At 37.3% G+C, this 27,714-nt stretch overlaps 4 protein-coding genes and 1 long non-coding RNA gene across 5 annotated transcripts in view; 3 read left to right on the top strand and 2 right to left on the bottom strand.

The window, feature by feature from the left end:
* The window catches only part of LOC104596473 (methyltransferase C9orf114 protein), a 36,152-nt gene extending 35,446 nt beyond the window's left edge, over window positions 1–706 (top strand). Inside the window, exon 11 of the mRNA XM_010257650.3 lies at window positions 51–706. Within this exon, the coding sequence (XP_010255952.1) occupies window positions 51–122 (72 nt within the window). The 3' untranslated portion in view covers window positions 123–706. The remainder of the gene's footprint in view (window positions 1–50) is intronic.
* Window positions 707–12,736: 12,030 nt separating this feature from the next.
* On the bottom strand, window positions 12,737–15,183 carry LOC104596474 (uncharacterized). The gene is made up of 2 exons (XR_735052.3): window positions 14,351–15,183; window positions 12,737–14,179 (listed from the first exon to the last, which is right to left on the bottom strand). It is a non-coding gene; the product is annotated as an uncharacterized LOC104596474 (long non-coding RNA).
* A 1,188-nt stretch (window positions 15,184–16,371) lies between these two features.
* On the top strand, window positions 16,372–19,943 carry LOC104596475 (uncharacterized). Its single transcript, XM_010257651.3, has 5 exons — window positions 16,372–16,514; window positions 17,211–17,555; window positions 17,654–17,758; window positions 17,844–17,915; window positions 19,404–19,943. The coding sequence occupies exons 1-5, from the start codon at window positions 16,431–16,433 to the stop codon at window positions 19,554–19,556; spliced, it is 759 nt and encodes a 252-aa protein (XP_010255953.1). The 5' UTR covers window positions 16,372–16,430; the 3' UTR covers window positions 19,557–19,943.
* Window positions 19,944–20,521: 578 nt separating this feature from the next.
* LOC104596476 (GRIP/coiled-coil protein) lies at window positions 20,522–22,380 on the bottom strand. The gene is made up of 6 exons (XM_010257652.3): window positions 22,226–22,380; window positions 21,968–22,135; window positions 21,745–21,867; window positions 21,334–21,561; window positions 21,079–21,243; window positions 20,522–20,986 (listed from the first exon to the last, which is right to left on the bottom strand). Exons 1-6 carry the CDS (start codon window positions 22,268–22,270, stop codon window positions 20,678–20,680), a joined length of 1,038 nt encoding a protein of 345 aa, XP_010255954.1. The 5' UTR covers window positions 22,271–22,380; the 3' UTR covers window positions 20,522–20,677.
* A 564-nt stretch (window positions 22,381–22,944) lies between these two features.
* CSP41A (chloroplast stem-loop binding protein of 41 kDa) lies at window positions 22,945–26,448 on the top strand. The gene is made up of 6 exons (XM_010257653.3): window positions 22,945–23,389; window positions 23,477–23,598; window positions 24,088–24,190; window positions 24,734–24,872; window positions 25,595–25,872; window positions 26,154–26,448. Exons 1-6 carry the CDS (start codon window positions 22,988–22,990, stop codon window positions 26,334–26,336), a joined length of 1,227 nt encoding a protein of 408 aa, XP_010255955.2. The 5' UTR covers window positions 22,945–22,987; the 3' UTR covers window positions 26,337–26,448.
* Window positions 26,449–27,714: the final 1,266 nt, after the last annotated feature.

The following is a 27,714-nucleotide window of genomic DNA, read 5'->3' as shown; positions in this document are numbered from 1 at the left end:
TATCAAAAAATCTTTTGCTAACCACAGTTTCTTGCAATTATTATGCACAGGAAGCCATCTTTATATCCCTACAGTATTTTCAAGAACCAATTAATCGAGCAGTGGAGAGATTTCACCATTGAAATTAGCTTCCAGGGCATGAAGTCTGCAAGGCAAATCCGACAATATGATCCTAATCAAACACTGCTACCTATTAAGTTAGTCATGGGCATAAGACGGGTGGGGTGGTGGGAAAGAAGAGCGGTCAGTACAACATGCCTTAAAATATTTTAGTTTTCCTGAATCCATGAATCCTGCTCCAGTCATCTTAGTCCCCTTTCACATGTCGAATACTTGATCTCACTAGTTCTTGGGGGTTGCGGCCTTGTGGGGATGGACGAAATCTGAGAATATATCGGACTTGTTAGAGATTGTGGTTGTTGCTATTGAACGTCATTTTTTCACCATATCCCTGGTGGTGTGTTTTTTGAGGGCCATTTTTAATTTTTGTTAGCAGTATAGGAGAGAGTTAGAGACGCGTTTATGAGGTTTCTTTATGTGCTTAGTGGTCAGATAACATAATCTTAATATTCTTGTATGAGATACTGTACCGACCTAGTTGAATGAATTTGCCTGCGGGCTTTGATTTCAAGAAAAAAAAGGGGTAATGTACACCATATACAGGTTGACAAGTGATGGGGGTTTCAGGTTGCAGGCGTTCCTCTTATTTTGAAGCACACTCAAGATTTATGTTCCACTTTATAGTCTAGTTTGAGTTTCTTTTGAAGCCTTTACAGAAGTTTTAAAGGGTATAGGAGCACTGTACTTTTTAAAATCTGATGCCGAGAAAGGTCTCTGGAAGTGGAAACGTATTCATAATTGTAGAAGTAGCTCATCCCCAAATTAGAGGTGTTATGTGGGTCATGCCGCCAGCTAGACAACACAAGGTAGCCCATCCCCAAACTAGAGGTGTAATGTGGACAGTACAAAAACTTTTGTGGGCCACCTGCACTGTAACAGGCTGTGCCTGGTTGGGTCGGGTTTTAAGCTAGTGTGATTTTTTAAGAAAAATTAAAAAGAAAAATAATGAAAGAATAAATAAGTTGACAAGGTAGACAATAAGGGCCTGTTCGTTTACTTTGAAGTTTGACATTTAAAAGTGTAATAATTACATTAAGAGGTATATTAGTATTGGTGAATTTTTCTTTTATCTGAACTTTGAATCTGAATTCTGAAAGTATCAAATATCCATTTTGACCCCATATATGAGAGTTTTTGTTTGTCTTTTTGGCAGTATCATGGAAAACAAAAAATTATATGATTGCACTTTAAGCTCCATTTGGAAGGAGTACAAATACAAATATTTTGAGTGCCAAACTTTATATTTTGTACTATTTCGTATGTATTTGTATTATACATATTTGTAATTGTACTCCCAAACTGAGCCTTTAGAGATAAGAGATAAGAGGAAATGAACAACCATTTTTCTCTTAATGTTAAAAGATTCCTCTTAAGAAATAAGAGTTAAGAGGAAGCGAATAAGCCCTAAATTGAAAAAAAAAATTCCATTTTGATATATACAATTATTTAGTATGAATTATGAAATAATAAATGAAATTAAAAGTTACAATAAAATTGATTGTACAACAGTGGGTTGGGTTGACATAAGCTTTCATGGGCTAGGTCGACACATTGGCCTACCACTCTGAATTTGCTACCCACTACTTGTTCCTACATCTATACCCATGAACACTACTACCGTGTATTGGGAACATCTCCATATGAATGAAAAGGGAAATATTCCCAATGCACAATTGTTGTGTCATGTGGGAACAAGTAGTGGGTAGCAGATCCGAGCCCTTGGCTTGTCGGCCATAAACCTTCATCCCAGCCCAACCTTGGAGTCGTGATGTGCCTAACATGTCTACCATTGTAGCTAGTGGACAGGCTTGTGGACGGCTCGACCTGTCTACCCCAAACCCTGGTATAGGCAAGATTTAAACATCTTCCATGCTGCTTTGGAACTCAAAATGGAAGTATCGGGATGTGGGGATAGTGTTGTTAGGTTCAGAATGAACTTGGTTGTTAAACCAATAAATTGATGTCTCAGTGGGTTTTATTGGTTTTCGATTGGACCTCGTCCAAATAAAAATCAATTTGGGTGGATTGGATGGACCAATAAGACATTGAATTGAATGGGTCCATATTTAATGGCCCAAAATATTTATTGGAGGGTTGGACCTGGTCCATTTGTAATGGATTTATATTGGATTTGTTCAGATTGAACCAATAGCTGATCCATTGATAGAAGATAAGAATACATGTGTAAATGGATGGAGTTTGGGTTGGAACCAATCTAAATTATAAAACCAATTTGAACAGATTGGATGGCCTGGACATTAAATTGGACCGGTCCAAAATGGTCCAAAGCATTCATTGGATTGGATTGGATTTGACTTGGTCCATCTGTGATTGATTCATATTGGAATGGATTGGATTGGACCAAATCCAGTCCAATTGATACCCTTACTCAAAGCTTGTTTTCTTGTTTGAGATGCTTCATATACACAGTGTAAGATGTAATTGTACTTTTTGTGTAGTTGTACTCAGATACATGAATATGAGTGAGAGGCTAGAGCAATTGCTGAATAGAATTTGCATCGATAGGGTTGTAAATGGATCTGATCAGATTTGGTAAAGGGTATAGCCAATCTGGTAAGAAATCTGGTTGATATATCTTATTGGATATATGATTCAATTAGAATTGTAATAAAAAAACTTGATATAATATAAATACTATATCATATTATTTATATAATATAATATATATAGTATTTATATAAATAATATATAATATATAATATTTCCTAACTAATGGATCGGATTGGGTGGTGGCAGATCATATCGAAATACATCCAAGTTTGATTTGCTAACTAAATGGATTGACTTTCCCAATCTGATCCGATTTGTTAGGATCAAGGGAAGTATCTGAATCTGGCTCTTACTAGATCGAATTTGAATTTGAATCAGATATGATCCAATTTATTTGTAGCCCTATGCATTGACACCCATAGAACGTGCCCCACAACACACCCCTATTGTGTAGAGACCAAATCTGCTCCTCACACAGGGTGCCTCACACCGACCTCACACGCACATCTTACTATGCATTGGGAACATCTCCCGTACTTATAAGTTATTATTCATAGGAGATGTTCCCAATACACGACGAATGTGCCTGTGAGGCGCCCATGTGTGAGGAGCAGATCCCATTCCTATTATGTATTGGTAATATCTCCCAATGACAAGTACATGAGATGTTCCCAATGCACGCTGAGATGTGCATGCTGGATGCGCTCTATGGGTGCCAATGTGAACTCTGCTGAATAGAGCCACAAAACTTGTTGCATTCCCCGTACTTGGATCCGATATGCTTTAATCTCTACACTATGGTTTTTTTTTGCCAGAAAGGAAAATACTTTCATTATTCGATAGCATAGTTTGTACAGAATGGTTGTGAGCTACCGATTTACAAGCATTGTATGCTAAGTTGTGAGTGTTATGCCCCATTTGTCCCATGTTGGTAGTATGGGATGCTAATGTGAGGTATCCCACATCGGTAGTATGGGATGCTGTTGTGGGGTATATATGTGCTTGGGTTTCCTCCCTCTAATAGATTCATGTTTCTACTTACATGCTTTATACATATATCTATACTACTAATAAAAGAGAGAATAGCCCCATTTTGTGGACTTTTCATTAGACATTTTTACCCCTTATCTAAGCAAAATACAACGGGCATAAAAAAGGGCATATATATCCTTTACTCTCACTTCAAAAAATGTCCACTTATAACAGTTAAGAAACTGTCCACTTATAACTGTTCAAAAACTGTCTACTTATAACAGTTAAGAAACTGCCCACTTGTAACTATTCAAAAACTGTCCATGAATTGTAAATAGTTGTCTTGGAGATAATGTCACGTGCAAATGCACGTACATGTTTACTAATTATCAAAAAGATGCAAAAGGTTGTCAGCACCTTCCTTTAGTTGATGTACTTGCATACAATTTATAACCAAAAGAGATTTAGAGGAGAGTTATTGCTAAACTTTTCCACTCTAGCGCTTTGAGAGTCCATGCATCAGTGCCCTCCATTTTTTTTTGATTGGTAACTGGATGATGACTTGATTCTCCGGATTTTTGCGCACAAAATGGATAGGTCAAAAGATAATATTACAAAAACTTGTGCTAGCTTTCCTCGATATTGGATCAAATGATCCATCCATATAGACTAGTATTTGGGGATTCTGGTTATCGTTTTCTTCAATCTGTTGATTAACCATCTCATTCTATGATGAATACAAATATGAAATAGCTTTTTCAATCAATTAATTTGGACTCCACATTTTTTTTGTTGTGAATTTTTTGCATTTCACATGTCCCATATAAGTCTAAATACAACAAAAAATTTTCCAACGCAATAAGTTCTTAGGTCAAGGTTCAATTGACTTATTTTATTTTGGCTCCAATCTGAGATGAATTGGCCTAAACTTGGTGACTGATCTCTAGATTTATTCCAATTTGAGTTGATAGCCAGAATGCTTTTGCATAATGATAGTGAAAGAATAAGTATCTCCAGTTTTCTTGAGATAAGTTGAAAAGAGGACAAACTTTATCACTTTCTTGTAGGAATTTTGATATGTCCCTCATTTTATTTCCCTCCCACCAAGTTTTCCACATAAACAGTTTGTTAGACAGTTATGCCCTTAGCTCCAATTAGATTGATGTACTTATTGACATTTATTGTAAATGTATAAAATGCATAATTGATTCATGTTATTTTGGTGTGTTTCTGTGTAATACCCTTAAACTGGACACTTATGAGACTTATGTTAATTTAGAATCTTCACAACCGTTGGATAGATCTGGGGAGATTTATCTTGCCAAGGTTGACGCTGATGTGCCGCCAAGTGGGTTGGGGGGGGTTTGTGTCAGCTACCAGGGTGAGACCCTGAATCGGACCAAATTCCAGTATTACCCTGGACCTTGGAGACAGATGGGCAAAATTGGAATGTTACACCTGACCCCTAGACTCGATTAGGGTATTGTACTAGTGTTGGATTAGACTGTCTTTGATATGCCAATCAGTGAGATCATTAGCGGGGGTCAAAACCTGGGTATGTTGGGATAGTTTGAGAATTCACCCGAGTGGGTGATCATAGTGACAGGATTAGCCCCTTTGTCAAACAAAGTGAATGATTAGGGAATGCACTATCTCTGATGGAAACCTAAACTGCCGGCAGTTGATTTCAAATTGTTAAGATTTGTTTTTGCAAAATAAATTTATATAGAGATGCACATATATATTATGGTTTCACAAAATGCTTGCAAAAATGTTTTAATTCCCGGGATCCATGTGAGTAGAGAGTGCAACACTGTACCTTGCAGCTGACGGAGATGTCATCTCTTGCCGGGCAGTGTTTGATCATTATGGACTGAGAGGTTAAGTGTAAGACCATTGAGGGTAATACCTGATGGGCTAATCTTGCATCTACCCATAGTCCTTGGGCCTTCATAAGGTGTCTGCACCTAAGGACCATTTAGTGTAAATGTCGAATCCATTAAGAGCCCATATTGATGGGTTCAGGGGTTCACTGTGTTCTTTAGTGAATTCAGCCGGGCCTTGTAACAGAAGCTGGGTTGAACCCATATGGCTGATGTGTAGATCAGTGCTAGGGTCCCACGCCATACAAAGAGAGCCAAGTTAGCCAACATTTAAAGGGAAAGTGAGATATGTGACTAAGTGGGCCTAAAGCCCATTTTGAACTGGGCTTAAGTGAGTTAATTAAAAAAAGGGGCGACTTCTGATTTATAATCTAATCAAGATTAGCTGAAGGATAAGATAAGTCTTATCCATTTAAGAGTCCAGATCCAAATATCATATTTGGATCAAGAAACTCTTTACTAATTGGATTAGGAAGCTGATCCAAAAAAGGCTATAAATAGGGGGCGAATTCACCATTTATGTACTCAGCAATATACAGAATTCTCCTCCAGTTCTTGCCACCGCTACCCAGTTCGATTTTCACCTATGGATCTGATCAAGAATAGTTCTTGATATTGTTTCTTGCTAGAAGCAACAATATAAAATTGTGCTCACCATTTTGTTGATCCTGCCTCACCATAAGCTGTCATTTTCAGTGGAGGCGGGTTTTGGTCACCTCTTTGGGTGTGAATTGTTAGACAGTGTATGCCCTTACCTCCAATCAAAATGATGTACATTATGACATTTAATGTAAATGAATAAAGTACATATTTGATTCAAGTTATTATGATATGTTTCTGCGTAATACTCTTAAACTGAACATATATGAGACTTGTATTAGTTTAGAATCTTCACAGCCGTTGGATAGATCTGGGGAGATTTATCCTGCCAAGGCTAACACTGATATGCCGCCAAGTTGGTTGGGGTGGCTTGTCTCAGTTGCTAGGGTGAGACCTGAGGTACATGCAGTGTGGGTTTTCTTGAAACCCTGGACCAGACCAAAATTCCAGAATTGTCTTGGACCTTGGAGATAGATGGGCAAAACTGGAATGTTACACCTGACTCCTAAACTCGATTATGATACTGCACTAGGTGTCAGATTGGGCTATCTTTGATATGCCAATCAGTGAGATCCTTAGAGGGGGTCAAAACCTGGGTATGTTGGGACAGTCCGAGAATTCATCTGAGTGGGTGATCATAGTGACAGGATCAGCCCCTTTGTCGAACAAAGTGATGATTGGGGATGCACTCTCTCTGATGGAAACCTAAACTATCGGTAGTTGATTTCAACCGTTGAAATTTTGAAATTTTGAAAGAAAATTTTTGAAATTTTGCACAACCTCCCTGCAAGGTTCGGCCATCCATATGATGGATCTCCTGAAGGGATGAGAGATCCATCGTATGGACGCCCAAATCTTGCGGAATAAGAGGGCGAATTTCAAAAATTTTTCTCTCCCTTCAACTGGGAATCGCATTCCCTATTTAGAAAATCATATTTTCAATGATCAATCTTGAACCATAAACTGAACCAAATCTGAACCAAAAGGAGTAGGAGAGGATTATACCTGATACAGAGAAATAATATCTCCCAACGAAGGTGTTCACGCCCAAGGAAGGATCCAAAGACTGCTCCCACGGAAGATGGCGCAGTGTAGGATGGAGCAGAATCAGTAGTGTTCTTCTCCAAGAACTCTGTCATTCACAAGAAACACCAGGATGGCACGTGAGCACAACTTCCTATCAATTCTTTCTCAAAGAACTGATGTCAAGATCGAATCTTGACTTCTCCCACAACTGGAGATCGAACTGGCAAACAAGGCGGCAAGAACAAGGAGGCGACAAGAAAGAATTCTGCAGGGTTGCTTAATTCTTTATTCTGTATTTTTCAACACTAAAGAGGATGTGAATATCTCATTCTTCTAAAGGCTGCCGCCCCTTCCTTCTTTTGTAAACCCAAAAGATCAGCTCCTAATCCAATTAGGAGCTGCTTATCCAAATCATATTTGGATAAGCCATCTCTTTAGGTGATAAGGATAAACCCTTATCTTATCTGTAGATTTGATTAGCTTTCTCCTAATCTCATTAGGAGGTTTCTAGATTTGAATGTGATTCAGATCTGGACTCTCTGAGTGGATAGGGTCAATACCCTATCCTATCTGCTAATCCATCTCAGAATTCCCTCCATAATTAACTAATTAAATAGCCCAGTTCGAAATGAGCTTTAGGCCCATTAAGCTTATGTGCTCAGTTGACCTTCCTAACTGCTGCCCAGTTGGGCTTCCTTGTATGGCGTGGGACCCAAGCATTGATCTACACATCAACCACATGGATTCGGCCCAGCCTTTGTTACAAGGCCTGGCCGAATACACTGTTATGGACAGTGCACTCCCTGAAACCCATCAAATGGGCTCTATGGGCCCAACACTTATCCTAAGTGGTCCTTGGGCCAAGGCACCTTGTAACACCTAGGGATTGTGGGCAGATGCAAGATTAGCCCATCAGGTATTATCCTCAATGGTCTTACACTTAACCTCTCAGCCCATAATGATCATACACTGCCCGACAAGAGAGGACCTCTCCCTCGGCTGCAAGAAACAGTGTTGCACTCTCTACTTCTATGGATCCTGGGAATTAAAACCTTCTTGCAAACATTTTGGAAACCATAATATATATACTTTTATATCTCATATAAAATATACTTTGCAAAACAAATCTCAACGATTGAAATCGGTTGTCGGCAGTCTTGGTTTCCATCAGTGAGAGTGCATCCCCGATCATTACCTTTGTCCGACAAAGGGGCTGATCCTGTCACTATGATCACCCACTCAGATGAATTCTCAGACTGTCCCAACATACCCAGGTTTTGACCCCCGCTAAGGATCTCACTGATTGGTACATCAAAGACAGTCCAATCCGACACCTAGTGCAATGTCATAATCGAGTCTAGGGGTCGGGTGTAACTTTTTAGTTTTGCCCATCAATCTCCAAGGTTCAGGGCAATACTGGAAATCTGGTCCAGTTCAAAGATTCAATTAATCATACACTGTATGTGCCTAGGGTCTCACCCTGGCAGCTGAGACAGACCACCCCAACCGACTTGGTGGCACCATAGTGTCAGCCTTATCAAGATAGATCTCCCCAGACCGACCCACTGGCTGTGAACATTCTAAACTAACACGAGTCTCATTAAGTGTCAAGTTTAAGGGTATTACACAGAAACATACCAAGGGAACATGAATCAAATATGCACTTTTATTCATTTACAATAAACTCATAAAGTATATCATTTTGATTGAAGTTAAGGGCATACAAAACTGTCTAACATCTCCCTTCCCTACACAGTTGAAATCTAAAGGGATATTTTGCTTTCCATATTAAGTTCCAACTTTCCCTTGGACCAGATGATGAATGGTGCTTATGCATTAGGAATGTCTACCTGATTCAACACTATAGGACGCATTTTTAGATTGTTTCCATAGTAAGGAATTTGGGTTTGCTTGTGATGTTTGAGGCCTCTAGGTTATATGATGGATTGTCTCTTCTTCAAAATACTGATGTTGTAAAGAGATATTCCAAGGCCCATCATTTTCCATCAGATCCTTCACTTTCATATCGCCACTTGATCTCTCACTTGTTCTTTTATTTTTGGACGCCCATCCAACTGTGATGGGATCCAAGGATCTAAAATATTTACAGAGTGGTCATTGTGAACATGCCAACACAGGTTTTCTTTGAATAGGTTTAAAGTGTCTACTGCATATTTCCACCATTTTGAGTCATTTTTTTGTGTAGTAAGAATATTGACTTTCTTTTAATGTATTTTTTTTGGATAGCCTTTGACTACAATCTTGAGTGATTTGTAAACAATTTCCACACTTGTTTAAAAAATAACGCTTTATTAAACTCCTTAATTCTCCTAATCCCAAACCTCCCTCTTTTTTGACTTACATATTTGATTCCATGAAATTGCATACAATCTCAAAGAAGCAATCCCACCAAACTCTTCTTTGAATCTTCTCAATTTCAGTAATGGTTTTTTTTCTAAAGAATGATGGCCCCCACAGATCAGGTTACACCTGTAATAGAAAAAAAATGAAAGAATCTAGAGTGGCAGAATAGAACACTTCATTTAGCACTTTAGCAGTACACCAAAGAGTGTAAATGACCTAACTTGGCAAACATCCAAAATGACACTTTCGCCAAAGACTGACAATTATCTTTGTTGTCTTCATTCAAGGAGAAGCTCGATGTATATAATGGACTCTCCCTAATGTTAGAAAATATTACCATTCGAGGTTTTCCAACAAATAGGTGATCAGTTTGGACTCTCCCTAATGTTACAAGTGTCCACTAGGTAGGATTAGGTGCCAAAAAATTTTCAACTACCTAGCCAACCTATTGACCAAGCCAAACAAGTTATGCTAACATGGCAATAGTTTGTTAACAACAAAACAAACAAACACAGTTAATAAGAAGAATAGTACTGCATTAAGCATAAAGATTCTTTTATCCATTGGTGTAGGCTATGCCATTGGTCATAGGATTTATCCTTACACCAAGGTTATTCCAATCAAGGGCATCTGGTCACTCGTATCAACATCTCCCACTTGGCCATTTAGGCCAGAGATGTCAGCAAGCCTTTGAGACCCAATTCATGTATGTGCCTTTTAAAGTTTTCACCTGATATAGGCCTAGTGAAGGGGTCAACTAGCATGTTTCTTGTAGGCACATTATCTACATGGATTTCTTTCCTATGGTAGATATCTAGTAAGTATTTGTACTGAAGTTCTATATGTCTTCCCTTGGGGCCAATTTCACCGTTCTTTATCGTTTGAATTGCAGCTTCATTGTCATTATATATTTGAGCCAGATCACTTTGCAACTTGAAGTCTTCTATAAACCACTTTATCCATACAATTTCTAAGGTTGTTGTACAACAAGCTATGAATTCAGCCTTCATTGTGAATTTTGCAAACCATCTTTGCTTTTTACTGGCCCATGAAATAACTCTTCTTACAAAAAGAAAGACATACTAGGTTGTTGACTTTCTATCATCAACATCTCCTACAAAGTCAGAATCACAATATTCTAATATTTTTAAATTATCGCTACAATATGTTAACTTAGTATATTTAGTTTCTTTGAGATATCTAAAAATTCTCTTTATTGCTTGCCATTGATGCTTTCCTGGATTGCTTTTATATCTACTAACTAAGCTAACAACAAAACTTAAATCAGGCCTAGTTCACAACATGGCATACATTAGGCTGCCCACTGCTTGAGCATGAGGTTTCTTAGTCTTCTCATCCTTTTCTTCTTTAGTCATTGGAAACATATCTTTGGTCAGTTTTTTGGACTAAATTATTGGTGTGCCAACAGGATTACACTCATCCATTCTAAATCTTTTAAGGTTAGTATCTATATATCTTTCTTGAGATAATGAAAGTGTTCCAACTTTTTTATCTCTTTCATTTCAAATTGGGATTTCAGCCAGTTTTTTGTTTTTTCTATCATTTCTAGCAATTAGGATATCGTCTACATAAAGAGATAGTAATATAATGGAGCTCGCACTATTCAAGACATATACACAGTAATCAAATGTATTTGGAACAAAACCAAGTTTTATAATGGCATTGTGAAAAGTGTAATATCACATATGGGGAGATTGTTTTAATCCATATAGTAATCATTTTAATTTATACACTTTTCTTTCTTTTCATTTTACTATATATCCCCGGGTTGTTGCATATATATGTCTTCATCGAGTTCTCCATTTAAAAATGTGGTTTTTACATCCATTTGAAATAGTTCCCGATCAAAATAGGTTATCATAGCAAGTATTATTCTAAAGATGTAAATCTAGCAATTGGTGAATAGGTTTCTTCAAAATCAATTCATTCTTTTTGTGTGTAGCCTTTTACTATTAATCTTGCTTTGTATTTGTTTATCGGGTTTTAACTTTCTTTTAAGTATCCATTTGCACCCTATAACTTTCCTATCCTTGGGTGGTTCCACTAAGTCCCAAACTTGATTCCTAACCATTGAGTCAAACTCTTCATACATAGTTGTTTTCCAATTTTCATGATCAACAAAGGCCATTTCCTTTGTAAAATTTAATGGATTAGCTTCACACTCTGCTATATAGTCATTTTGAAATGTGTAAAAGTCTTTGTACCTAGAAAAGGGAACTCTTTCTCTTTGTATTGTAGTTATTATGTCCAATTTAAGAGGTTGAAAGTCATTGGGACTTTCAATAGCCTTTTCCTTTTCTATCTCAAAAGGGTCAACCAACTTCTTAGGATCATTAGGGTCAACTTCATCTTCTAAAAATTTGGCATCCCTACTTTCAACTAGTTCAATGGAACCATCAGATTTGTGTCTTACAAATCTATAGCACTTTGATGTTTCAGAATACCCAATAAATGTTGCTTTAAAGCTTTTAAGATCCAATTTGTTTCTAAGTTGGTTAGGTCCCCAAACATAGGCAGTAGATCAATCCCCATACTTTTAGATTTGTAAGATCAGGTTTTCTACCTGCCCAGAGTTCATAAGGAGTTAGTTTATTAATCTATGTAGGGACTCTATTTAGTATGTAAACTACGGTAGATAATGCTTCCCCCCAAATTTGGTTTCCTAAGTTAGAATGACTTAAATTAGATTTAGTCATGTCCAAGAGGGTTATATTTCTTCTTTCAACCACTCCATTTTGTTAGAGTGTGTAAGAAATGGCTAATTGGTGTAAAATTCCATTTTCTAAACAAAAACTATCAAATAGTTCAAAAATGTATTCTCCACCCTAGCACTCCTAAGTATTTATATTTTCTTTCTTGTTTGGTTTTTAGCTAAAGTTTTGAATTCCTTGAATTTATCTAGAACATCATATTTTTATTTAATAAATAAATAAAGCCAAATCTTGAAAAGTCATCTATATTGTCACAAAATACTCCATCTTCCTATGGGTTTTCACATTAATTGGTCCACAAACATCTGAATGTATTATTTCTAAGAGTTCTTCAGATTTTTTAGCCTTTCCAAATGGTTTTCTATGCATTTTTCATTGCAAGCAGGGTTCATAAGTTTTAATATCTATGTTCATTTGAGGTAACAAACTATTGTCACACATCTTTTTTATTTGTCTCTATTTATGTGTCCAAGCCTCAAATGCCATTTGTAAGAATCTAAACATACAAACAAAGTGCAATCAACATAAGCAGAAGCATTAGAAATCTCATTATTAATAGAAAGTCGGTACAAACCATCTTCTCTCATTCCCCATAACAGAATTCTCCCATGTTATGGATTCCTTCCCACTCCTAAAATGGACTTCAAATTCCTTTTCATCAAGTCAAGGTACAAAAATTAGGTTATTCCTAAGAGTACAAAGTGTCTAACAAAATGAAATTGATTCCATCTTTAATAGGGATTTTTATAGTTCCTACTCCTAAGACACCATAATAAGAGTTGTTTCCCATGAAAAGCTCGTATCGACCAGGTTGCATTTCTCTCAAGTCAATGAAGAATTCTTTTGATCTTGCAATATGTTGAGATGATTTGGAGTCAACCCACCACGAGCTCAAATCAGAATCAATAATGAACAACTCTGAAACCACACAAAATGTCTTTAGTATTAGTACTAGGCTTTTGTTTCTTTTGAGGACAGTGGTATTTGGAATGATCTAGAGTTCCACAATTATAACAAGTTATTTTCTTCTTTTTGTTAAAGTTATTCTTTTTGAACCATTTACCCTTTCCCTTTTGGAACTTGGGTTTAGGTTATTCACCCAATTTAGACGGTTCAGGAGTAGGACTAGTTACTAAAGCATATGGGTTTTCTTTTTATTACTTCTCTCAGCTTCAACAACAAGTAATATGGGTAAATTTTGCATAGTGATAGTTGTACTAGACAAATTGAGTGAAATTACTATTTGTTCCCATGATTTAGGTAAACTATGCAAAATAGTAGAAGCCTAAATTTTGTTAGGTATAGGGTTACCAACAACAACTAATTTTTAGCAATAACAGTCATTTTGTAACCACTATCAGTAATGGAATCTTCCTCCTTTATTTCAGAACCATAGAATTTTTCAATGAGAAGTTATATATAAGATTATGTTACTTTTCCATATGTCTCGGTAACAACATCAAATATTGTTTTGGTGTGTTTATGTTCTTCAAATAACATTTCAACATCAGGTTCCATAAAAGTCAAAATAGTAGAATGAGCAAGCTTATTGTCTTTCTCATACTTAGCATATTTTCTAATCTCAACAAGAGAAGCATTTTCAACAGGATTTGCAGGTACAACAGTATCTAGTAAATAATCTAGATCATCTTGGGCAAGAATATGTCTAATCCTTCTTTTCCAAGTGGAAAAATTAGTGCCATGTAGCTTCTCAGTTTTGCTTAACTTAGTAATAATAGCCTTACTTGTCATAATAAAAATAGCACAATAGGTGATCAAGTAAAGCAAAAAGTTTGAAGTACTTAGCTTTTAGGTCGAATGTAAACTGTTAGCCTTCCGTGGATTGCCTTGTGAGGTCTCTACTGGGCAGCGCCTATCATGAATTGGAATTCACAGATTCAAGCCACTCCTCGATTAAGCCAAGAGTTGTTATTGGGTCGGTTTTGACCCACTCAGGGCTTTAAGAAATCACTTGATTCAACAAAGAAAAACCACTTCAGATTTTCAGATCTCGATTCAAAGTTGAAGAAAATCATCTCAGATCAAAAGGGTTTGGAAGACGCCTCAAATTTTCAGATCTTATTTTGGTTTGAAGTTGAAGAAAAACAGCTTTAGATTAGAAGACGCCTCAGATTTTCAGACCTTATTCTAGTTCAAAGTTGAAGAACATTGCTTCATATCCTTGTTCTGGTTCATAGTTGAAGAAACCGCCTCCGAGATTTCCGATAGGAGGATAATATGTAGGCCTATAGCAATATTGATGTGTAGGATTGTTGCCCTCTTTCTTTGGTTTGAATGGAGTAGTGTTCCTCTATCTTCTTGTTCAACACTACAGCAAATGGAGTGTCGAATAGAGTTTAGGAGGTGTTTATGATCTCATGCAGCGGAGACTATTGGAGGAGGAGTTGCAACCTTGCTCTAATACCACTGATGGCCCCCCTTGGTCCCTTTTCCCAAAATGCTGGTTGTGGGATTCGATTCTGCGTCAAAACTGGAACAAACTAACTAATACATGGCCATCAAAGAATGGTTGCCAACATTGAATAAACTAGTACTGCTTGATGTATAGATTTGACCAAAGTTGTTCTTCCTTCTTGTGATAATAGTTTTGCTTTCAATGAAGCAAGTTTGTTATTCATTTTATCTAAAATCTCCTGGTGACAATTTTCTAATATGCCCTATAGACATAATCTAATTCCTAAATATTTCTTTTATTTGACATCCACTTCATTTGTAATAGATTTAACATGATTTTTCTTTTCCTTCTATGAATTCCTCTACTAAAATATACTTTTGACTTTACAAAATTTATTTTTTTCACCTGGATCATCTTGAAAACTAAGAGAGTATTTCCTTTATTATTCTACTTATTTTTATTCCTTGAATCTCCCTATCAGCACCTTGGCCTTGTTTACTAAATAAGATAATGTTTGCATACCAATTATGAATAGATAGGGTGTTAAGGGATCTCCTTGTCTTACACCATTGTCTAGAGGAAAAAATTCATTCATTGTACCATTTATTTTAATAGAGAACCTTGGGGTCTTTTATGCAAAAATTCACCATATCACACTATTTCTCCTCAAATCCCATCTCTTTCATCATTTAGATTATGAACCCCTCCATATGTCATAAGCATTTGATATATTAATTTTGAGGACACATCCTTTTCATTTTTTTTTTCTTTTTCATTTTGTTGACAACCTCTCCATAGCCAAAATTATGTTGTCAAGACTTTTGCCGTTCTTTCACAAAAGTTGATTGATTTGATACAATTACTTTTTGTAGGGTCTTTTGCATTTTAAGCACTAAGGGCCCATTTGACAAGTTATTTTGAGAAGATATTCTTAATTGAGCTTTTGATATAAGATCTGGGCAGCCCGAAGACCATTTGGCGGATATGCATCTTTTCGTTCATCGTTTCAAGTCTTTCTGCACGAGATTAAAATGCGGAAGACACGGGAAGCTTTCCGAAATCAGCCCAAAATGGGCTTCCCATATCTTTTCGGCACCCCGTCTTTTGGCGGTGAGATCTTCCACATGCCAAACGAGAATAGACCGATTTTCGGTCTTCCTTACTTGTAAACAACCAAAAAACCGCAACGGGGTCTAAATATTTAACAATTATTTTATAATTTGCATTCTTTTTCCTATTTCTTCTTTCAAACCAAACACAGCCTTAGCGATCATTAGGCATTCATTTAGGTTTATAAGGAGGACACACCAAATTTATCGTGGATTGAAAATTTTCGTTGGACCCATTCCAAGGCGCAAGCTAAGAGAAATTTTATCTATCAAAAGAAAATTAGAGATTTAGAATTAGAGAGTATCTTGTGGGACCCATCTTAGATTCGGTTGTAAAGCCAGATGATGCATATGAACTGGAGAGGTCCCATCTTGGTGCAGTTTCCAAAAACTTGGGACCGTCGACTATGGCAAGCCAGCCACACCGAACTGGTCAAAAAGCTTTGGCTCCAATCCAACGGTTGAAAGCTCGAGAGCATCAAGTAGATATTACAATTGTTCTATTCGTATCGATATGAAATGACTCGCAGTAGCTGGGAACCAATGAAACGATTGAAATCATGGGTTTACTCAATGGTCTGAAGACTGAAGGCGGCAACCTGATTACAAAACCTCCTGCTTGGCTGCTTCCCCATTGTAGGTTTGAGTTTCAGAAAACTAACATAACAGAAGACTAGAAGAGAGAGAGAGAGAGAGAATGGGTAGGAGAGGCGGAAGAGCTTCCGTCAAGAACATGGAACTAGAGGGGTTTCAGATGGCAGACCCTCTACCGAATGATCAGGTTTGGGTGTTTCTCTTGCAAGCTTGTATCATTCTCTATGAACTTTCACCAACTTTTCTCTACCTACTGGTGCATATTTTTTTGGTGGTTGATCAGTTTGATGTTTATTTCTTTAGTTTTTATCTGGTCTCTTTTCTTTTCTTTTGGTGTGGAGGGGAGGGATTTAGTTTTATTGGGTCTTTGTTTTTAGAGCCATGTTAGATATAAGAGCAATGCATGGTCGTTTGTAAGTGTAGATAATCAGGCAAACATCTTTTGAAACACTCTTTCTGTATTCTTGATGTTTATAAAATGTGGGAAGTTTGTGAAACTTTCACATATTATGTCCATATTCACTCCATGTAAACCTCTATTTTTGGGGGTTGTGGTGAACTGGTGATCAGGAGGAGCTCCTGCTTTCTTGTAGTTTACAAAAAAGGTGTATTTTGTAAATTACTAAGATATGACATGATAACCCTTTAGAAGAATCTTCTCGGATTATCAAACTTCCTTGGTTTTAGTTATTGTCATGTTAGAACAACCAGAAATGATTATATTACTGTTTTGGAATTTGATTTTAATCTAATGGACGTTTAGAATATATTGTGAAAGTTGATAGTCTTGTAATAATGGAAGAAAAATCTTTCTGACCAAGTGATGCAATTTTTTAGATATCCTTCATGTTATTAGTTACCAGATAAATCTTGTTCTTGTTAGCCCAAAAGCTCAAATCCTTCCTTGGAGGGAGCCAAAGCAAATAATGAAGGAGCGGCTGAGCTGAAAAATGGTTCGAGAAAGGAAATTTTAGAAAGCAAAAAGGCTAACCCTAGGCGATCTCAACGTGTTCAGCACACAATCTTGTATACTCAAGCTCGGGATATTGAGCCTGTGGTTGAAAATATAGATTTGAGTGGAAATGAGGAAGATGATCAGCAGCATATTCATCAGGTGACAAGGAATGCTGAGTCTGTTCTTGGTATGAAAAGCCTGGAGGACAAAATTGATTATGCAGTGAAAATTTTGGAATCACATGATAAGATGCTTGAAGCATTGAAGCTCAAGGTGGTTAATTGTTCGTCTGTTAACATTGTTGATGGCATCGTCAGTTTCCATTATTGATTATAAAACAGTCTTAACACCATCTGATTTTCTCAAAACAGGGAGCTGATTGGTACCTTCCCACTCAGGCCACAACTTTGGTTGGAACAAGATCAGGGGAGAAGAAGAACAAGTACAAGGAAATGTATATAGACTCTCAAAAGAAGGTTATACTTATTCAATGCCTTGCTTCTTGTCCTCATTTATGGAAATGCACTAAATGTATTCTTATTGTTTCTCTGCTATTTTCAGATTGAGATCTTAAGAGAGGAGAATTATCAGCTTGGTAAAAAGTTGGAGAATGCTCTTGGAAGGCTCGAAGCAGTATGTTTTCCTCAAGCTATTTTTCCAGTCATTTGTGGCTTGTGGATCCACTCTAGTTTAAATATTTTCTTAAGATATCTACTAACAACAAAATTGAAATTTTTCTTTAGATATCTAAACTCTAAAAGACAACTAATGTCTTCTAGATGATATTTCCATTTATTGGATGGTCAGATTCATCCAATTGATATGTTTTCGGGTCTAGAAGATGCCTTTGATGGCATCCAATATGTAAATGTTTCTAATAGCCCGACACACAGGAGATAATGTATCCATTATTAATATAACTGCACTATCTCATTATATGTCTTGTGGAATTTAATTACTTCTACCCCAATTTAGGGGTTTTGCAGAATTTACATGTATTATGTATATATGAATTTTAGCCTGGTTGTGATTCTATATCAAGCTCACAAACCACCATTGTGGAGTGTAGGCCTGTTCATTGGTCATCTGATCAATATGTTTTCATTTATAGGTCTCTTTGATGGCATCCTTAAACTGAATAGCCCTAACTAAACCTGTTCATAGGCCTGGCTTTGGGCTAGGCCCATGAACATTTTACACTATTTCGGTCTTGCGCTTTGGTCCGGGCCCATTCAAAATTTGGCAAAAGCTAAGCCTGAGCTTTTATGATCTTACTACTGTGCTCTCCCTTTTATATCTAAATGAAAATTTATGACTACTAATGGAGCTTCGGGTTTGCTAGGATTCAGATTTGGTAGTAAAATGTCATATAATCGATATGTTTTCTGGCCCAGAAGATATCTTTGATGGCATCCACAAAATGGTTGGTCTTAATGGCCCCATTTAATTAAGAGATCCTGTGGCTATTATAAAAGCCAGAGAGCCATCTCTTTATACCTCAAAATGCAATTAGTTATGTTTAATGACATGTTTTTTTGGGTCCGTTTGGTTCACATTCGGAATCGAAATCAAAATGATCTATTCCCATAGTTTGTTTGGTTGAGACAGGAATTTGAATGGGAATTGGTATAAGCTGGAGTGGGGTTTCATTCCCAAGGGAGGGGGAGGGAATGACCATTCCCTCAAATGGGGGAATGCCATTCCACCAGGAATGAGAATGGGATTCCAATTCTGCCCAACCAAACAGTTGGAATCCGTTCTGATTCCGATTCCAGACCCCTATTCCTGCAAACCAAACAGGCCCTTAGTCCGGTTTTGAACTCTATTGATATCTTATAGCACTACTGTAGACTTTATGTTAGGCCCATGAATTGATGGTATACATGCATGATAGATATTGGTAACTTAGTTTAAATGAATGTCTGGAATTTTCAAGATATGCTGCAAATATTGATTTCTCATTCTCTGTTTGTAATTCCTATTTGATTTCTTTTAGCAGTGTAGACTTTCTCTATGACCCATAAGGCCATAAATTGACAGTATATATGCATGATGTTGGATATTGGTAGCCTAGTTTAAATGAATGTCTGGAATTTCTCATTCCTATTTGATTGCTTGCAGTATGAGAAGGGACAGATATTTTGTTCTGAAGCAATTGAGAAATTAAGGGATACGATGTTAATCTCTAGTCTTGCAAAGACAACTGAAAGGGTGTTGGATCTTTCAGCCTCTCGGTCTGGTAGAACTCAAGTCGCTAAAAGAGGAAGGTTTTGAAAGCTAGTTGAAAGGACTAAACTTTTCCGTTTCCATCCATGTCTTTTTGTCAATCTTTTGAACAAATTGTTAAGAAAAGATGTTTCTGTTTGTAACAGCCAGACCTTGTTCCTCACAGGGCTTTATTATTCAAGAAGTATATATATATAGAGAGAGAGAGAGAGAGAGAGAGAGAGAGACTCAAACTAAGAAATCCTGGGTTACTTCAGTGCTGCTATTATGTACTTCTGAGTTCTGATGGATTTCAATTTTTATGGCATCTAGAGAAGTAATGTTGTGGACTGTATGTTGAGGTGATTTTTTTATGCAATTAGGCTAGTATCATTTTGAATTTCCAACTCTGTAATGCCTTTCTTTTGTAATGTTTCATGAAGAACGTATTTGTCAGTTTGTTTTAAGGTTCAAATATTTGTATTGTATTCAAGTTGCCTTTTAAGTTATATATTTAAGTGGTCTTTAAGTGCATATTTAACGTATTTGTCATTCAAATGCATTTTTTAATTTAAATCTATAACAAAAAAAAAATACTTTTTTGAGAAAGGCAACTTGAATATATCAATCAACCCGTCATATATAAATTTTACATCAAAAAAAAAAAATTTCCCACTTTTATACCATCTAATCCATTAATTGTGTGACCATTAAGGCTGTGTTTGGTTTGAAGGAAAAAGTAGGGAAAGGAAGGTAGGGAAACATTTACAAATACGGGTTTCCCTACCTTTTCCCTCAAAAGATAGCCTAAATGTACATTAGATTTCAATAATTCAATTGCCTCCATGTTAATCCACTGATTGCACACTGCACGTTACACTCTTGAAACATTTAGATTTCAATAATTCAATTACTCCATGTTAATCCACTGATTGCACACTGCACGTTACGCTATTTGTGCCATTTAATCTTATCAGATATCAATACGACAGGCCACCAATCAAAAAGGAAGAATGCTCAAAAGGAACGTCAAATTGTCCAGGAGCAAAGAAAATGTTTATTATATAATATATATTGAAGAAACATAATATAGCAAAGCCATTAAACTTAAGAATTTAACAGCTTTATGCAAGGAATACAAAAAAATAAAATCTAGTATCTAGATGAATTTGAACAGGGTTTTTACTTTTTTATTCCATACAATACTTCTTTTCAAGAGAAGAACAGATCCCAAAAGTGTCGCTTTGGGGTGTTCCAGGAGATTCAATGTTATCACCATCATCTCCTTCATTTGCCTCTTCTGCTATTGGTGGTGGTGGCGATGAAAAATCTAGGCATATTCCCTGTATCACTTGCTCGTAGGATTCTGAGAGATCTTGAGAGGTGAGTTGGTGGTATTCCACAAGTTGGTGAAGGCATTGGTTCTCTCTAATCAGGTTTGCATTCTCATTTGCCAATCTGGACTTCTCTGCCAGCAGTGCCTCCAATTGAAGTCTCACCTGCAAAATATTGTTTAGTCAGGTTTGTGGCTACAAATATAGCTATATAGAATTCAAACAAATACATAGAATAAAAACTAATTTAGGATTACCAAATCATCTTCTTCAGGTCTCATCCCTTTGTCAAATCCTTCACGTAGCCTTCTGTTCTCTTCCTCAAGCAGAGAACATCTCTCTTGCATAAAAGTCAAGTCCGATTTTATTGATTTCAATTCTCTTGCAAGAACAGCCGCTTTGGTTGCCATGGAAACTGCAAGCTGGAGAGGCAGAAGAGACAATTAGCAATCTGTTTGATTTTAACAATTTGTTCATTAAGTATGGAATGAACGAAGAAAAAAGAACCCAACATTTCTAGCTTTCTTCAGCTTGCCGCTTTTGGGGCTTTGTTCATTTTCTTTCTTCACAGGGGCCTCCTGGTTTTCAGAAGTTTCAAGAGAATCACATTTCCTCTTTAGTCCTTTCATATTTCCTTCCTTTTCTTTTTCTTCTTCTTGTTCTTCCTTTTCATCTATTGGCTTCTCTGGATCACTGTGTAATAGTTCTGTTAGAGATGGTTTAGCTAGATCCCTTGCTCCCTGGCATTCAGAACAGTGCAAACAGAGGGGTAAGACTGAAGTTAGAAACATTCCCTTTGCAATGTCTAACTTTTAAAAACAGATTTTTTTTTTTAATTTTTAGATGAACATGAGTAGATCTATGTAGATAAGCTATTGCTTTTTTTTTTTAATTTTCTAAAGTGAATCGAAGAGGATTCTGACCTGAAGAGCAGCGTCTAAGTTGCTAGTTAGCTGAGAAAGGGAAGAGGCAACTGAGTCGAACCCTCTTAGCAGCAGCGCACAGTCTTCCTTCAAGCTCTTTCCCTGTTCGGATTCTTCAACAGCCTACAAAATCCGAAAATAAAAAGGTTCCTCATTTTTATTTTTCCTGACCAATAACAAGAAATTGAGATGCCTATGAATAAAAAAATGCCAAAATTCTCACATCTCCTTCGCGGGCCGGGAGGTGGAGATCGGGGAGAGCAGATTGGATTGGTGAACTGAGCTTCCGATTCTCCAGAAGGGTATCGACCCGGCTACGAAGAGCACTCCAGAAGCGTTTCTCCGAAGAGGGGCTCAGCAGAGGAGGAGAGTTCATTGAGATGGTCGCTTCCTGTCACCAAACTGAGGAGTTAGTTCAAAGAGACAACATGCAAACAGAGAAGCGTTGTGGAATATTTCTGTCATCGTACGAAGAAGAAACCTTGTCGAGGAGAGCAGGGGATGATCCATCCAAAGAAACCGCCATTAGAGTCCTCGTCACAGAGAGAGAGAGAGAGAGAGAGAGAGAGAGAGAAGGGGGTAACGGCTAGTTTCTGAAGGGCTAGATAAGAACAATCTTTTAAATAGATAAGCCGATTTCTCCCAACGTTCCAATCTCCTGATAATCTTCGACTTTATAAAATGACAAAATTGCCCTTTCCTCTCTTCTCTGCTTAAAAATGAACCGCTTTTTGATGAGATGAATCGGCTTCCATCGTGGCAAGCCCGTGCCACACCGTTCCAACCACCTTTTGCAACCTTGGATTGGGAATATCTTCCCATCAAATAAAGCACATAACGGCTCGAACGGGCTATGCCCTGACCGAAGACAAATTCCTTTTTGATTTTAGTTCGAGAGTCGTGATCAGTGAGTAAGGAGCCGATCTCAAATCGCTCCCAATGTACGGTTGCAAGACAGTGTTGGAAGCGTTTTGTTGGTATCAGATCCCTACCCTCTGTTACGCGGCTTCTATTCCCTGATTGGTGTATTACAACCATCCGATCTATGAATATCGAGACTCGCCCATTGCAGTGAATGGCTCGCGAAATACCCGGATTGTTCTCTTTATTAAAATAGAGTAAATTCCAGAGCAGAATTTTTAAAACTACCCGGTAATTTTAACGGTAAATTCCATATATAAGTTGGTGGCTTTATCTTGGATCAAAATTGTTGGTTCTCATACAATCGAGAGGAGTTGCAGACATGGCTGTTGTTTCTTCTTCATCCTCTTTTCTCTCCTCTCTGGCCTTAAACCTTCCTTCATCAGCTCTATCTTCGCATCCACGCATCCGTTTTTCCTCTACCCTCTTCTCCCTTTTCCCCTCTTCTTCTCCTTCTTCTCTGTCATCTTCTCTCTCCATTTCTTCTTCTTTTCTCTTCTACCCTGTGAGCTGCAGGCGCCCTTCTGTCTCTTCTTCGTTCAGTGTCAAGGCCAGTGCGGAGAAGAAAAAGGTTCTTATTGTTAACACCAACAGTGGCGGCCATGCAGTCATCGGGTTCTACTTTGCAAAAGAGCTTCTGTCCTCTGGTCATAATGTCACAATTTTGACGGTTGGCGACGAGAGTTCTAATAAGATGAAGAAGCCTCCGTTCAGCAGATTCTCTGTTAAGATCTTCCTGAATTCTTTTTCTTTCCTTTGCTTCGGTAAATTATGTATCTTCTTATGCCCTTTGTGCGGTTGAATTGTTCAGGAGATTGTAAGTGCTGGCGGACGGACAGTGTGGGGAGACCCGAGTGAAGTGGGCAAGGTTGTTGGTGGAGCAGCCTTCGATGTGGTGTTGGACAACAATGGCAAAGATTTGGACACTGTCAGGTTTATCAGCTGATCTTGACTTCTTTGGTTGGGTATATAGCTTTCACTTTTCCTTTTGGAATGTAATGTAAGTATCTCTTTTTGGGTAGCAAAGTGGAAAAATTTAGTTACTGATTGATCTTTAGAAAGGTATTGGGTCCTCTGGACTAAGATATTTAGGGTTTTAGCCTTTCCAGAACAATATAGCGATAATGCACACTGAGAATTCATAGTCTTTTAGGCTGGATTTGTGGATCCGTTATGCTTTACGAAATGGGGTAAAGGATCTCGAAAGGTCAATAGACCACGAATTCTGCAACTTGTCCATTCATCTGTATAGGCTTTGCCCTGACACTGGTCAGAAACCTGAACGGAATTTGAGTTCAGCCAAAGTATGTAAATCCGGTTTTCCTGTTCATGCAACAACAAGATTTTGATGAATTGATCTCCAAGAGTAGATGCTTTGTGATTTTCTTAGTAACGCATCCTAACACCAACCTTCAAATACAGGCCAGTAGCAGATTGGGCCAAGAGTACTGGTGTTAAGCAATTTCTGTACATCAGCAGTGCTGGAATTTATAAGCCAACTGATGAGCCTCCTCATGTTGAAGGGGTATTGTATGATTTACTTCTAAACCACTAATTCAATGCCTTATTTACTATAGTTTACATAATACTGTATGGATTGAATTCATTAAACACGAGTGGGAATTCAAAGCGATTAAACACAAAATTTACCATATGGTTGTCCCCAGTTATCAGCTGTGCTTAACTCAGACTTAATCTGAACTATTTGGGGTCAGCTACACGAACCTTGTTCCGCTTCAATTTTTGTTGTCATATTGGATTTGGCCCAAGGTTTTTGTGTTGGCTGCTAACTTGACACAACCCTCCTTTATCCAGGCTTGGAACCTCTATTGTAAGACAAGTTTGCACTATTGTCCCCATTTCTGAGGAGTTACAAATCATGCTCATGATGCCTATTTATGAGTGGCACCACCGAAAACCTTATTATTGGAGGACTTTCCTGGACATTTTCCATCCTTACATTAGGATCCTTAACAATTGAGATACAATTGCTAATCTTATTGCTATAAACAAATAGTATATATTGGGCATTTTACCTGTCTGCTTACTGAATTCACAACTGTCACAGGACGTTGTAAAGGCTGATGCCAGTCATGTTGCAGTGGAGAAATACATTGCAGAGGTTTTCACTAATTGGGCAATATTTCGTCCACAGTACATGATAGGATCTGGAAACAATAAAGACTGTGAAGAATGGTTCTTTGATAGTAAGTTGATGACTCTGACATTACTAAGAAATCTTTTGTATCATTTTTTCAATAAAGTACAAGGTTTTCTTTGCATAACTTGTCTATGGAGATGTGAATCTTGACTCTTATCAGTCCTTGCCTCCTTTGGAGCATTTAGCTTGAACAAATAGGAGATAAACATATATCATCACTTCATCAGGAACTGAACTCCCAAATTCCTTGACAGTTGTTTCTGCTTGACTTCGGCAGGTCTTGGTTGAAACGTTTTTTGATTTGGATGATACCTTACATTGAACTGTCTTATGGTATAGAAGATAAACAGCTTGGCTAATCCCAGTGAGGAGTCTAAAATCTAATGTATGAGTATTAGGTTTAAGATTCTAGCATTTTATAATATTAGGTAACCACATATTCACATAGTGACTCTTTTTAGTTGATGTTCATGTTGTTTCTAGAGTAAACAAAACCGATTATGAGTGTGAACTTGATGGTTATGTTTACTTGGACTGGTGTAAACTATTAATTGAATCTGTGATGGACTCACCTTCTTATATAGTTTATTCATCATTCAAATGGGAATCAAACTCAAAAATCTAGTGACTTTGTTTTTAGTTGGCAACAGAATTATTATATGGAAACTCTTTGGTGTAGGTAGTTTGATCATTTTTAAAGCACTCTTTCTCTTTTATTTTTTTCTTTTCCCAACATAGATTTTGACAGATCAGTTCTTATTTCGACAGGAATTGTTCGGGACAGACCAGTTCCTATCCCTGGCTCTGGAATGCAACTAACCAACATTGCCCATGTTAGAGATTTGTCCTCTATGCTTACTCTGGCTGTTGAAAATCCAGCCGCTTCAAGTGGCAATATTTTCAACTGTGTGAGTGACCGTGCTGTGACTTTGGATGGTATGGCCAAACTCTGTGCTCAAGCTACAGGCCGCCCGGTCAAGATTGTGCATTACGATCCAAAAGCTGTTGGAATTGATGCAAAGAAAGCATTTCCTTTTCGTAACATGGTAAGTTCTCTTTCAATTTTCAAGGATTCAAGTAATTGCTATTCAGATGATTTCCATCACCAGGGGAAAAGGAAGTGATGAAGTTAAGAAAAATAAAAGCAAATGAAATTAGAATCATATGATCAAAACTAAAAATTGTTTAATTGGGTCAATTTTCCATCTAGGTGATCTCCTAAACAGATAACTCAGAGATTGATGGATTCAGTAATGCATTGTCATTGTAGAGATTCTATCACACCATGTCAACTGAGAGATAATCTGTATGGTTTGTTTTGCAACAGCACTTCTATGCCGAACCAAGAGCTGCCAAGGATATACTGGGGTGGAAATGCACCACAAACCTTCCGGAGGACTTGAAGGAGAGGTTTGATGAGTATATAAAGATTGGTCGTGACAAGAAGCCAATGCAATTTGAGCTTGACGATAAGATACTAGACTCCCTTAAAGTAGCAGTAGCTGTGTGAGGTGTAACCTCTGAAATTTTTGTATTTTCCTACTGTATATGAATTTATCAATAACAATTTGTAAACTTTTTGTTTATGCAGACAACAAGAGAACACAAAATACAAGTATAAATTATTCCTATAGCCACACCTAAAAACAAGTGAAGATCAATCGGGCATCTTCTTTTGTAAATGTTCTGCAGAGAGTTATTACATCCATATGAGATTATCCTCACTGTACATTAAGGCAAAAAGGTCAATCATCTTGTCCATGGTGTTGAATCAGTAATTCAGTATAGCATTTAGGGGTGCAAATGGATCTGATCCAAAAATACGATCCTAGGATTCAGATATACTCCTGTCGGATTGGGTTGGATTTTTGGATCCGATTGAAAATTAGATTGAATTCGAATCATCCCCCTATCCGATCCGATCTGATATATATTATTATTTATAATTTATTTATAAATATGTTTATATTGCATTTTTTGTAATTTTTATATTTTTATATAAAAACACGTGTATATATGTGATGAAAATAGCTAAAGAAAATACTTGTATTTTTTGTTTTTTATATAAAGTGTTATATTTTTTAAATTTTTTATAATTAAATTGGATCAGATCATATTCAGATATCCGACATTATTAACAGATTCGGATTTGAATATGTGTTTGTGTGATCTGATTGGATCAAATGTTTGTACTGTCGGATCGAATTTGGATATACCCTGATTTAAATCCGATCCAATCTGTTTGCATCCCTAAATAGCATCATCGTGGGGATAGAGGAAATTCCTCCGCATTCGAATGTCAATGGGTTGGGTTGGGCATATGTTTTGCTCAACCCAAACATAATGGGCTGAACTAGGCTTGGGGCCCGGGATGGATTCTAGGCCATAAAAAAGACGAGATGCTTGTCTAGTTGTCTGCATGGGTCTCTTGATACGAAAAGGACATGATATAACATGCTTTTATCCCATCGTATTATGTACACAGATAGTTTATTTGACATTTCTACGATGAACAAAATGAATTGGGATCGACATTTATTTGAAGAGAGGGGGTGCTCAGGTTCCCCTCTTCTAGAAGGGGGCTGTGTTGGTGATGACGTAGTTGCAAGACTCAGAAATCAGAATCTCCTTGGCTTGTCTCGATGCCCTGTCCAAGACAGTTGAAGGATCAGGGTTAGAGGAATTAAAAACATAGTTGTTCCTGTGCAACCAAATGTTCCATAGAAGAATAGCATAATAATTTGACAACTCCAACTTCCTATCCTTCAATGAAAAGCATGTTTTTAGCCATTCAAAAAACCAGGATTTGAAAGTTAAATCATCCCTGACAAGGTTGAAAGATAGTCCCAGAGGGCTCCCAAACCAACACCTTTTAACAGAGTCACACA

This window comes from Nelumbo nucifera, chromosome 1 (assembly GCF_055504915.1).
Source record: "Nelumbo nucifera cultivar China Antique chromosome 1, China Antique-T2T, whole genome shotgun sequence".
NCBI classification, from domain to species: Eukaryota; Viridiplantae; Streptophyta; class Magnoliopsida; order Proteales; family Nelumbonaceae; genus Nelumbo; species Nelumbo nucifera.
The sequence above is the reverse complement of the archived record's forward strand: the minus strand, read 5'-3'. Positions and strand labels throughout refer to the sequence as shown.